The sequence below is a fragment of the Aquarana catesbeiana genome, linkage group LG02, assembly GCF_042186555.1.
Source record: "Aquarana catesbeiana isolate 2022-GZ linkage group LG02, ASM4218655v1, whole genome shotgun sequence".
NCBI classification, from domain to species: Eukaryota; Metazoa; Chordata; class Amphibia; order Anura; family Ranidae; genus Aquarana; species Aquarana catesbeiana.
In genome coordinates, this window is record NC_133325.1 from 202,984,081 (window position 1) to 202,996,183 (window position 12,103).

At 42.4% G+C, this 12,103-nt stretch overlaps 1 protein-coding gene across 3 annotated transcripts in view; it reads left to right on the forward strand.

Annotated features, from left to right (window-relative positions):
- Positions 1–12,103, forward strand: part of VWA8 (von Willebrand factor A domain containing 8) — a 686,916-nt gene that overhangs the window by 203,379 nt on the left and 471,434 nt on the right. For all 3 annotated transcript variants that reach the window (XM_073614208.1, XM_073614207.1, XM_073614209.1), the window contains exon 7: positions 11,583–11,747. In XM_073614208.1, the coding sequence (XP_073470309.1) occupies positions 11,583–11,747 (165 nt within the window). The remainder of the gene's footprint in view (positions 1–11,582; positions 11,748–12,103) is intronic.

The following is a 12,103-nucleotide window of genomic DNA, read 5'->3' on the forward strand; positions in this document are numbered from 1 at the left end:
ACCCGGTAACAACTTGATTGGACAATCGTAAGCGATAAGGTGGTAATTTGTCTGCTTTCTTTTTTATCGAAAACATCCACAAAATCGTGGTAAACTGCAGGAACGTCTTGGCTGGTTTTGGCAGTCTGTTGGACAGTGAGGCAGCTGGCAGCTGACATGGATTCACGAATGAAGCAGGACTCAAGACAGTAGGCTGATGATTCCCTTTTATCCAGTCAATCTGTGGATTGTGGCCCCGTAGCCATGGGATTTCCAGGATCACAAGGAACATTGGTGAACAAAGAACATCAAAGCAAAGAAACTTTTGATGACCGGATTCAGTCTAGGTAAGTATAGGTAGAGTCTCTTGTGTAACGGGCCCAGATCTAGGGATGGTGCCATCAGCCAAGTGAACTTCAAGTCTTTGCTTTTTGGTTTGGATGGGAATACAACATTTTCTTGCTAGAGAAATGTCCATGAAGCAATTGCATGCCTCAGAATCAACTATTGCTGGCAGTCTGACCTCCCCTTCTGCCACCTGACATGAAGAATGTGGTGAGTAGGGGAATTTAGAAACCTGGAAGCACGTAGGGCTGTGGGGAGAGGACTTCCTGGGTCTCGCTAGACAGTTGCACAGGAAATGTCCAGCTCCTCCACAGTAGAGACAGAGGTTGGCCTGTCGGTGGTGAAGTCTTTCATCAGGGGTTAGAGCGGAGTGAACCAAACCAAGCTGCATAGGCTCTCCTTCAGAAGCAGCTACAGTAGATGATGCAGGCACAAGTGTAAGAGCAGGTGGGAACTTTGGTAGCATCCATGATGGTCGGAAGAATTGTAAACACTCCGACCGCCGCTCCCGCAGGCGTCTGTAGAGGTGGATCGCCAGCTGAATGAGCCCCTCTAGTGTGGCTGGGGTCTGTGCTTATGCCAACTCATCTTTGAGAGCTTCAAGTAGTTTCAGCTGATATTGGTATCTGAGTGTAGCCTCGTTCCAGCCCTGTGTCTGCAGACAATTTGTGAAAGTCCACTGTATAGTCCTCTGTAGGGCGTCGCCCTTGCTGCAAGGTATGATGGACAGATTCTGCCATGGCCATGTGTTGCGGATCATCATATAATAAGGACATGGCCTCAAAGAATGCATTCACTGAGTTGATGAAAGGATTCTTCTGCTCTAGCAGGTAGTGGGCCCAAGACTGAGGTTTATCAGAATACAGAGAAATAATGAACCCCACTCTGACAGTCTCTAGAATAAAAGTTCATGGCAGAAGGGCCAGATATTGCAAGCAGGCATTCTTGAACGCTCTGAACTTTCTTTGGTCACCAGAGAAACTTTCTGGAGTGGGTACCCTTGGTTCAGGAGGTGGGACCCCCATAGTAGGAGCAGGAGCTGAGCATTCTTGGGCAGGTGAGGTGGAGGTAGCATCTGCAGCAGGCGGATTAGGAGTTGCTGTAGCAGAGGACATCATTAGGTTTTGTAAGCAACCCTCCAACTGGAAATATCCATCTTGTAGCCTTGTCACTGCTTGGGTAAGGGCTGGGACTTGCTGGCACAAAGCCTCGAGTAGGGAAGCACTTCTGTCAGCCTCTGACATACTGGCTGCATGATACTGTCAGGTACCTGGTCAGAGGCTGAAGTGCTGAGAGGGCTTCCCCTGCGGCTGAATGCAGGGCACCCCTGAAGTTGGTAACAGGGAGTGCTATGCCCAAAGAAGCAGGGGTTTCCAGCTGCAACAGGCTGAGTGATGCGATGATGTCTGCTGGATGGTGGCTGGACAAGTGGGTCAAAAGCAGGGTCAGGAGCCCGGCCAGTTGTCATACACGCAATGTCAGCCAGGGGTAAAGCAGTGAGCAGAGTCAAGAGTAAGCCGAGGTCATACACTGATAATCAGGCAGCAGCGGAGTCCAAGAGCAAGCCGAAGGTCATACATGGATCAGCAGGCAGAAGTGGGATCAATGGAGTAACCTGAGGGTCAAAGCCAGGAATGGAGACAAGACCAGTCAGAGGCAAGCTGTGTCGGTAACAGGAAATACAATGAGGATAAGAGGAATTTTGACAAACCTGTATATTCCATATCTTGGAGTACAGTACAAAACACAGCTCCCCCTCACTTCCATTCCTTGGCATTCTCTGCATTTTTTCTTCAAAACTGAGGGTTCATGAAGTGGGGTAGGGTTATAGGGGAGGTGCCCAGTGGGTGTCTCCTTGAAAGCTTGCCAGTGTCTGATCACCTGAAAGTATGAACCTAAGACTAGGGTCTTTGATTACTTTACCTGTGTCCTGTACTGTATTCCAAGATATGGAATTTACAGGTAAGTCAACATTTCTCTTTCTGTGGTACCCTAGAAATAAAGGAGCATGAGCATTTAACTCTTGAAGTGCGGGACAGCCCCATAGCAAGAGAGGATTTTTGTTTTCCTCAGAACTCAGCTTTACAGCTCCCTAAAGAATGAAAAATATGAATATTTAAATATTAATAGCCAGGACACGGTTGAAATTTTTTCACATACAGTACTTTAATTTCTGTGCATTATTTGTAAATGTTTTTTGATTCCCTTAAAGATTTAAATATCTGCCGAATTTAGGATGCGCATCCATTTTTGAGGCATTTTGGATGTAAAATTTAATTTGCAAAGATTGGCTTACCACAGAAACACATAATTTTTGAAGCGTTAAAGGCTAGCATGTTTGGTAAAACTAATTGATACATGAGAGGGAAATTACCATGGAAACCAGAAATAGCTACCAATATATGCCTGACAATTAAGATTTATAATGCTCATTTTAATATTGTAAGATATTAAATGACTATTAATGAAATCCTAATAGATCAATATAAGTGTACCATGCATGCAGTTAAAATGATTACATAATAGGAATGCCCAGACAGTATGGCAACCAAGATCTTTAATCACAAGCGGAACTTTGGCAGACTTGGATGCATTGCGCATTGTAATAACACTATATAACAAATAGTCACATTTTCCACAGAGCCAATATATGTGTATGACAATTACATGTCATAACTGTCTTTTTTTCACATTTTATGGGCATTACCTGTAAACGACAATAATCAGTGTACAAGAAAAAATGTTCACAAAACCCACTGTATACCATATATTGTATACAGATATCCAAATAAAATTATTATAATTCAGTGTATTCCTCTTGGTGAAAGAGAAAAGTTTGCATGAGGAAAAGCCATTATGTGCAACATCATTTAGCTCAAAAGGGGAATAAAGTAAGTGTAAAAGATCTTTACTTCTGTGCCTACTTTCCACCTATGGCTTGTATCTCTAAGTGCCACAACTTTGTTTGCTGGTTTGTACACAAACCTTTCCCTTGCTACTTGTACAGCAACAGGGTAATGGCAATCTGTTTCTAAAGTTTAAACTGAACGATCAGCGATATAAGGCCTAGGACATAAGTGACACTTGCAAGGTGCTGCTATTTGGATTTATTAGTTTTCTACTATCAAAAGTCATAGTTATAGCTGGATCTGCAGCCTCAGAATCTAGTTCTACTGTAAAGCCTCATGCACACTGGTTTATTCTAAATGCTGTTTCTCCTGACAGGAGAAAATCAGCATTAAAAACTCATCTAAGCTGCGCTTTTTCAAACCAGTTTAGGCGAGTTTAGCAGCTTTTGATGTTTGGGCATTTATTTAAATCATTAGCCATAGTTTAAATTTTTTCGAACCATTGAAATGGATAAATGCTGAAATGTTAAATGCGCCTAGCATGTAGGCACGTTTCGCAGCGCTTAGCATTTTTTGTAGTTAGAATTTTCTCTCCGGAATGCCATTTTAGGGCGTTAAAATAATAGGATTTGTAATGTAAAAAAGCAGGTCATCCACATAAGCGGCAACATTGTGATGCAACCATGGGCTCTGTTGCCAGAGATGTCCATGTATATGCTCAAGTACAAAATCTAATAGTGACAGGGGCAACCCTGCCAGGTACCAGTAAAAAAAAAAATTGAAAGGGGCTAAGTCGGTATTATTGATGCGAGGGTGCAGAGTATACTGCCTCGATTCATAGACACATGAAGGCCCTATCCATAAGACTACACTTTGCATGAAGGACCAGTCGACACTATCAAAAACTTTTTCTGCATCTGTAGACAACAGGACTAGAGGTGAGGGTGTGCTTTTAGCTCTAGAAATTATATTTTATAATTTTTTTTTTTTATTCATTTATCCCTTGCTTCCCTAGTAGGAATAAAGCCGATCAGGGGAAATTATCTGTTGAAGGATGGGGTTAAGCCGGTTAACTTACATTTTTTTAAATAATTTTGGGTCGCAATTTAGTAAAGAAATCGTCCTGTAACTAGCACAGAGTAGGGGGTCCTTATCTGGTTTTGGAATCACAGAGATTTATGCCTTGGTCACATCCGGAGGTATGGTTTGGCCCTTCAAGATAGCATTAAACGACTCTAAGAAAAATAGGGAGAGCTGTGGTAAGAGCAACAATCAATTCCTCGGAAGTGATGATGGGTTTGGCTAAGTTTGCTCTTCTGTAGTAAGGGTAGGCAGGACAGCAGCTGTCAGGTATGAATTGATATAATTTAGTTTACAGGCTGGTAGAGAATCCGGAATTGGCGAATTTAAGTTGTACAGGTCTGTAAAATAAGACTTGAAGGTTTCCGTGATATCTGTAGTCATATGCACTCTGGTACCTGCGGCAGGGAAAATTGATGATTCGATTTGTTCATAGGGCATACGCCAATGCTCTACTGCATTTGTTTCCACACTCATAAAGAATCTTCTGTGACACATAAGGAGTTGTTTCATTCTAAATAAAGCAAGGTGGTCCCTGACTTCTGTAATTTTTGCATCCAATTAAATTGTTATGACGTAATTCCAAAGCCTGAAGTTTGGAGATAAGTTCTGAGGTCTCTTAATCTCTCACTTTCATGGGTCTGTGGCTGTATTTTATCAAATACCAGCATGTTGCACTTATAGGAAGCTCAAAGTTTTCAACCAAGTTTTTATTAAGGTCAAAGAGCATGCCCATTTCCTTGATCAGGTCTGAATGGACTTCTGGGTTCTGTAATAGTGACTTTTTGAGACACTAAGTTGTTGCCCCGAGAGGTAACATTGATAGCTGCTGATAATTGCTCACTGGCGCATGATGTGATAGGGCAATGTGATCTATCGTCCTGTTTTGCACCGCCAAAGGGAGGTATGCTTCAGTAAAAAGAAGTTAAAGTGTTACTAAACCCACAACAGCAAAATCAGTCTGTACAGTGCCTTGAAAAAGTATTTCTACCCCATAACATTTTCCACATTTTGTCATGTTACAACCAAAAATGTAAATGTATTTTATTGGGAATTAATGTGATAGACCAACACAAAGTGACGCACAATTGTGAAATGGAAGGAAAATGATAAATGATTTTCTAAATTTTTTACAAATATCTGAAAAATGTAGCGTGCATTTGTATTCAGCCCCCCTGAGTCAATACCTTCTAGAATCACCTTTCACTGCAATTACAGCTGCAAGTCTTTTTGGGTATGTCTCTACCAGCTTTGCACATCTGGAGAGTGACATTTTTGCCCATTCATCTTTGCAAGATAGCTCAAGCTCTGTCCGATTGGATGGAGAGCGCCTGTGAACAGCAATTTTCAAGTCTTGCCACAGGTTCTTAATTGGATTCAGGTCTGGACTTTGACTGTACTGGGCATATCTAACACATGACTATGCTTTGATCTAAACCATTCCATTGTAGCTCTGGCTGTATGTTTAGGATCGTTGTCCTGCTGGAAGGAGAACCTCCTCCCCAGTCTCAAGTCTTTTGCAGACTCCAACAGGTTTTCTTCTAAGATTGCCCTGTATTTGGCTCCATCCATCTTCCCATCAACTCTGATCAGCTTCCCTGTCCATGCTGAAGAAAAGCATCCCCACAACATGATGCTGCCACCACCATGTTTCACGGTGGGGATGGTGTGTTCAGGTTGATGTGCAGTGTTTGTTTTCCACCACACATAATGTTTGGCTTTAAGGCCAAAAAGTTAAATTTTGGTCTCATCTGACCAGAGCACCTTCTTCCACATGTTTTCTGTGTACCCCACATGGCTTCTCGCAAACGGGACTTCTTATGGCTTTCTTTCAACAATTGCTTTTTTCTTGCCACTCTTTCATAAAGGCAAGATTTGTTGAGTGCACAACTAATAGAAACCATGAATCAGACCGAGACAGAAGTACAGTTAAATCACACTTGTTTAATAATAAAAGTTAATAGTCAAAACATCGCCAAAGTTTAGTAACCGGAAAGGATAGGCAGACAAGCCAGAAAGTCGGGGAGCCAGGGATCAGCATAATAGAACAGCAAGCAGGATCTGGAGCCAGAAGGCATGTCAGCCAAGCAAGTCTTTAACGGGAATGCAGGAGTCTCTGCGATGTTGACCAAGGAGAAGACAGAGATCATCTGGGCTGGATGGCTTAAGTAGGCAGGACTGATGAGCAAGGATATCATCAACAGGGGTGTCACTGTGGAGAGATAGGAGCTGGCAATTAGCCGACATCTGTGCGGCCAGCTCAGAGAAGGAAGGGCTGAGCCTAGCCCTGACATAGTTGTCCTGTGGACAGGTTCTCCCACCTGAGCTGGGGGATCTCTGCAGCTCCTCCAGAGTTACCATGGGCCTCTTGGCTGCTTCTCTGATTAATGCTCTCCTTGTCCAGCCTGTCAGTTTAGGTGAACGGCCATGTCTTGGTAGGTTTGCAGTTATGCCATTCTCTTTCCATTTTCAGATGATGGATTGAACAGTGCTCCGTGAGATGTTCTTAGCTTGGGATATTTTTTTATAACCTAACCCTGCTTTAAACTTCTGCACAACTTTATCCCTGACCTGTCTGGTGTGTTTCTTGGTCTTCATGATGCTGTTTGTTCACTAAGGTTCTCTAACAAACCTCTGAGAGCTTCACAGAACAGCTGTATTTATACTGAGATTAAATTACACACAGGTGGACTCTATTTACTAATTAGGTGACTTCTGAAAGCAAATGGTTCCACTAGATTTTAGTTAGGAATATCAGAGTAAAGGTGGCTGAATACAAATGCACGCCACACTTTTCACATATTTATTTGTAGAAAATTTTGAAAACCATTTATCATTTTCCTTTTACTTCACAATTATGTGCCACTTTGTGTTGGTCCATCACATACAATCCCAATAAAATACATTTACATTTTTGGTTGTAACATGACAAATTGTGGAAAATTTCAAGAGGTATGAATACTTTTTCAAGGCACTGTATATGCAGTTAAGCATGCCTGTTATACTCACTGTGGAACCTAGGGGATTTATTCTCTGCACTGTGTAAAAAGGCTGTTTGATCCTGTCTTCTCTGATTCTCCCCTCCTTCCACAGTCCCCAATCCATCTGCTGATAGAACAGAGCCTTGGCAGCACTCTGCAAGTGCTCAGTTTGGTGTGTATTGCTAGAGGTTTTTTTCTTGTGAGGGTGCATGTGATCGTCACAGGACCAATCGGCACTGTCCAGACAGAGGGTTCTCGGTTCTGCAGCCTCATAGGCAGTCAGAGTAGAATAAAAAGTCCTCCTACAAGCTTTAACCAGACACTAATAAAAGTCATAATTCATAAGACTGCTATACTGTATACTGCTGATGAGCAAAGGTATTTTGCAGTTTATATTTACCAAAATAATTGCATTTCCATATTCTGTGTACTGTGGGAGACCAGATATAGTGGATTCAGGGTTCTGGGTTTGGTAACACTTTAATCCTGGAGTAAGAACCTTGGATGCCCAATAAAAAGAGTAATATGCATCAGACCACAGAGTTAGTGCATATACAAAGATTTCTTGATGCGAGTTCTAGCAGCACTGGACACCTGAGAGAGACCGCCTGTTGTGTCCTTGGATGGATCCAGAATGAGGTTGAAGTCACCTCCTAGCACAAGAGTCCCCTCTATGAACCCTTCCAGTCTTGTTAGCCGGGAGTCCAGGATTGAAAGTTGATCAACATAAGGTAAGTATACATTTGCCAGAGTGAATGTATGTTGCATAATGTGGCCCTTCAGGAACTGTAATCTACCTTTCATACCAGTATCAATGAATTACCAGAGGAATGAATTAGACAGTAAAATACTTTGGGTTTAGATACCTGTGAGGGGCTGTGACAACAATATGATATAAGGATCTTATTAAAACCCCAATTTCAAAAAAGTTGTGTAAAATATACCGGATTTTTCGCTCCATAAGACGCACCTAGGTTTTACAGGAGGAAAAGAAGAAAAAAAATATTCTGAACAAGTGTACCAAAATATTTAACATTATACTACTACTATAGGTGAGTGGTGGCTACACAGCAATACCACCCCTCCATCAAATCAGCTCAGCTGCACTATACCTGGGTGGTGGTGGTGGACATGGCAACCCCCCCCCCCTCCCCTTTCCCAGATCAGCTCAGGGTGGCAGGGCAGACACAAAAACCCCTTCTGCCTCTTCTATCACAACAGCTCAGGTGACTGGGCAATGGATACCATGCCAGCCCACACCCTTAACACCAGCTCACCTCAGGCAGCAGAGGACACTGCCATTACAATCCATAACCCCCTCTGGCTGGCTGGCTGGCTCTGAGCCTTAGATACACCCGGGTGGCAGCTCCATAGCGATGCCACTGACACCCCCCCCCCCCCATGTTTTGGCACCCAGGGCGGACCGCCTCCCCGCGATCCCTCTTGGTATGCCCCTGCCAGGATGCGCCTCCTATCCTGTCCTCTCTCCTCCCCAGACAAGCCGAGTGCTTGTATTCTGACATGGGGGCGGGGGGCTGGTCAGTATTCGCTCCATAAGTTGCAGGGACATTTTCCCCCATTTTTTGGGGTGTAAAAGTGCGTCTTATGGTGCGAAAAAAAAGAGTACATAAAAACTTGATGGCAGCAATACTTCTCAAATAGTCGGGACAGGGCTATGTTTACCATGGTGTAGCATTTCCTCTTCTTTTAACAACACTCTATTAATATTTGGGAACTGAGGAGACCAGTTGCTGCAGTTGCTGGAGAGAGGAATGTTGTCTCATTCTTGCCTGATATACAGTAGTATTCTAAATGCTGTTGTATTTTCTGCTTCAATATGCATCAAATATTCTCAGTTGGTGAAAGATCTGGACTGCAGGCAGGCCAGTTAACCACCCAGACTCTTCTACCAGGCATTCTCTTGTCATAGATGCAGTACATGGATTGAAAACTGGCTACGAGGGCGAGTTTAGAGGGTGGTGATAAATGGGGAATACTCAGAATGGTCAGGGGTGGGTAGTGGGGTTCTGTGCTGGGACCAATCCTATTTAATTTGTTCGTAAACGACCTGGAGGATGGGGTAAACTGTTCAATCTCTGTATTTGCGGATGATACTAAGCTAAGCAGGGCAATAACTTCTATGCAGGATGTGGAAACCTTGCAAGAAGATCTGAACAAATTAATGGGTTGGGCAACTACATGGCAAATGAGGTTTAATGTAGAAAAATGTAAAATAATGAGTTTGGGTGGCAAAAATATGAATGCAATCTATACACTAGGGGGAGGACCTTCTGGGGAATCTAGGATGTAAAAGGACCTGGGGTTCCCAGTAGATGATAGGCTCAGCAATGGCATGCAATGCCAAGCTTCTGCTAGCAAAGAAAACAGAATATTGGCATGAATTAAAAAAGGGATTAACTTCAGGGATAAAGTGATAATTCTCCCACTCTACAAGACTCTGGTCCAGCCGCACCTGGAGTATGCTGGCCAGTTGTGGGCACCAGTCCTCAGGAAGGATGTACTGGAAATGGAGCGAGTACAAAAAAGGGCAACAAAGCTAATAAAGGGTCTGGAGGACATTAGTTATTAAGAAAGGTTGCGAGCACTGAATTTATTCTCTCTTGAGAGGGGATATGATTTGAATTTACAAATACCATACTGGTAACCCCACAATAGGGATAAAATGTTTTTGCGGAAGGGAGTTTAACAAGACTTGTGGCCACTCATTAAAATTAGAAGAAAAGAGGTTTAACCTTAAACTACGTAGAGGGTTCTTTACTCTAAGAGCGGCAAGGATGTGGAATTCCCCTCCACAGGTGGTGGTCTTAGCGGGGGGGGGGGGGGGGGGGGCGCATCGATAGTTTCAAAAAACTATTAGATAAGCACCTGAACACCCGCAACATACAGGGATATACAATGTAATACTGACATATAATCACACACACAGGTTGGATTTGATGGACTTGTGTCTTTTTTCAACCTCACCTACTATGTAACTATGTATAGGCCTTCCCTGAAATGTCTGGATATATCTTTCAGTATTGATGGTGCTTTTTCAGATGTGCAAGCTGCCCTTTCCATACACTCAAATGCACCCCCATACCAACAGAGATGCAGGCTTTTGAATGCTGATAAGCTGGAAAGTCCTCTCCTCTTTAGCCCAGAGGTTGTGGTGCCCATGGTTACAAAAAGGATGCCAAATTTCGATTTGTCTCACCACAGAACAGTTTTCTACTTTGCAGCCATTTTAAAGGAGCTTTAGTCCTGAGAAGATGGCAGCATTTTTGAATCATGTTCAGATATGGCTTCGTCTTTGCATGGTAGAACTTTATCTTGCATTTTTAGATGGCACACTAAACTGTGTTCATGGGCAGTGATTTTTGGAAGTATTCCTGAGCCCATGCAGTGATGTCCATCAGAATCATGCCTGAAGATCACGGGCATTCAATATTGTCCCTTGTGCACAGAGATTTCTCCCAATTCTCAGAATTGTTTGATGATATTATGTACTGTAGATGATGATATATTTAAATTCTGCAATTTTATGTCGGGGAACATTATTCTGAAATTGTTTGACAATTTTTAGATGCAGCTTTTCACAGATTGGTGGACCTCTGCCTATCTTTACTTCCGAGACACACTGACTCTCTAAGATGCTCTTTTTATACCCAATCATGCTACTGACCTCTGTTTGCCAATTAACCTGGTTAGTTGCAAAATGTTCTTTCAGCTCTTCCTTGTTAGTTTACCATTTACTTTGACTACTTTTTGTTGCCCTTTCCCAACTTTTTTGAGACGTGTTGTTGCCATCAATTTCAAAATTATCCTTTTTTCCCCCTAAAATTGTGCATTTCCTCACTTTAAACTTTTGTTTTCTATTTTCTATTGTGAATAAAGAATGGGTTTACAAGATTTGCAAATCATTACATTCTGTTTTATGTAGATTATACACAGCACCCCATCTTTTTTGGAATTGGGGTTGTACATGAAATTCTCAGCCTATTTTAAAGGCACATTATCTTTGTGTCTCTGCAACAAATTCAAGGTAAAATGCTAAAAAGTAAGTATTGAAGCATTTTTTACTGCTTTGCAATCATTTTATTACACAGTAGTAGATCGGTTACCACACATCACCTGAAGGTTTTCAGGATTGTATTGTAATGCTGCAATTGAGCCTCAATCTGATAGGGCACATGTTCGAAAATGTAGCAGAAAATTATCTACAGAGACTGGTGTTGCTTTCAAATAATACTGGAATTTTCTAAATTATCTTTCGTCTTCCCATTGTTTGATTTATGTACAGAGGTGAACCATTGCTAATTATTGATTAATTTACTTTTATTTTCAGGAACACAGTAAGGATGAGCTGGATGCGTGGAAGATTGTACGTGTTAGTGAAGATTTTCGAGTAATTGCTTTAGGGCTACCGGTGCCCAAGTACACTGGCAATCCTCTTGACCCACCGCTGCGCTCTAGATTTCAAGCCAGAGATATTTATTATTTGCCTTTTAAGGTAAGACATTTGTTTATTGCATTCACACTTTTGGATTTGTTACCTCAATTCTAGCAGGACTTAGTTTGCAGTGCACACTCCAGTGTATGTGTTCTTAAAGCGGTAGTAAACTCTACAAAATTTTTTTTAAGTGGACCCCCCCACCACAGGTTTGTGCCATTTTGTGCTAGTGTGCACAGCATACTAGCACATTATGACAGACTTACCTTTCAAACTGGGCCTTCCATTGCTGAACTGTCACCACTCTCAGTGCTTCCATCTTTGCTAGGTCTTCTTGGTTCACGCTCTCTGGTTGTTTGAATGGAGGGCTACAATCCCATCACTTCTGTGCATGAGCATGGGAGTCACCATCGCGG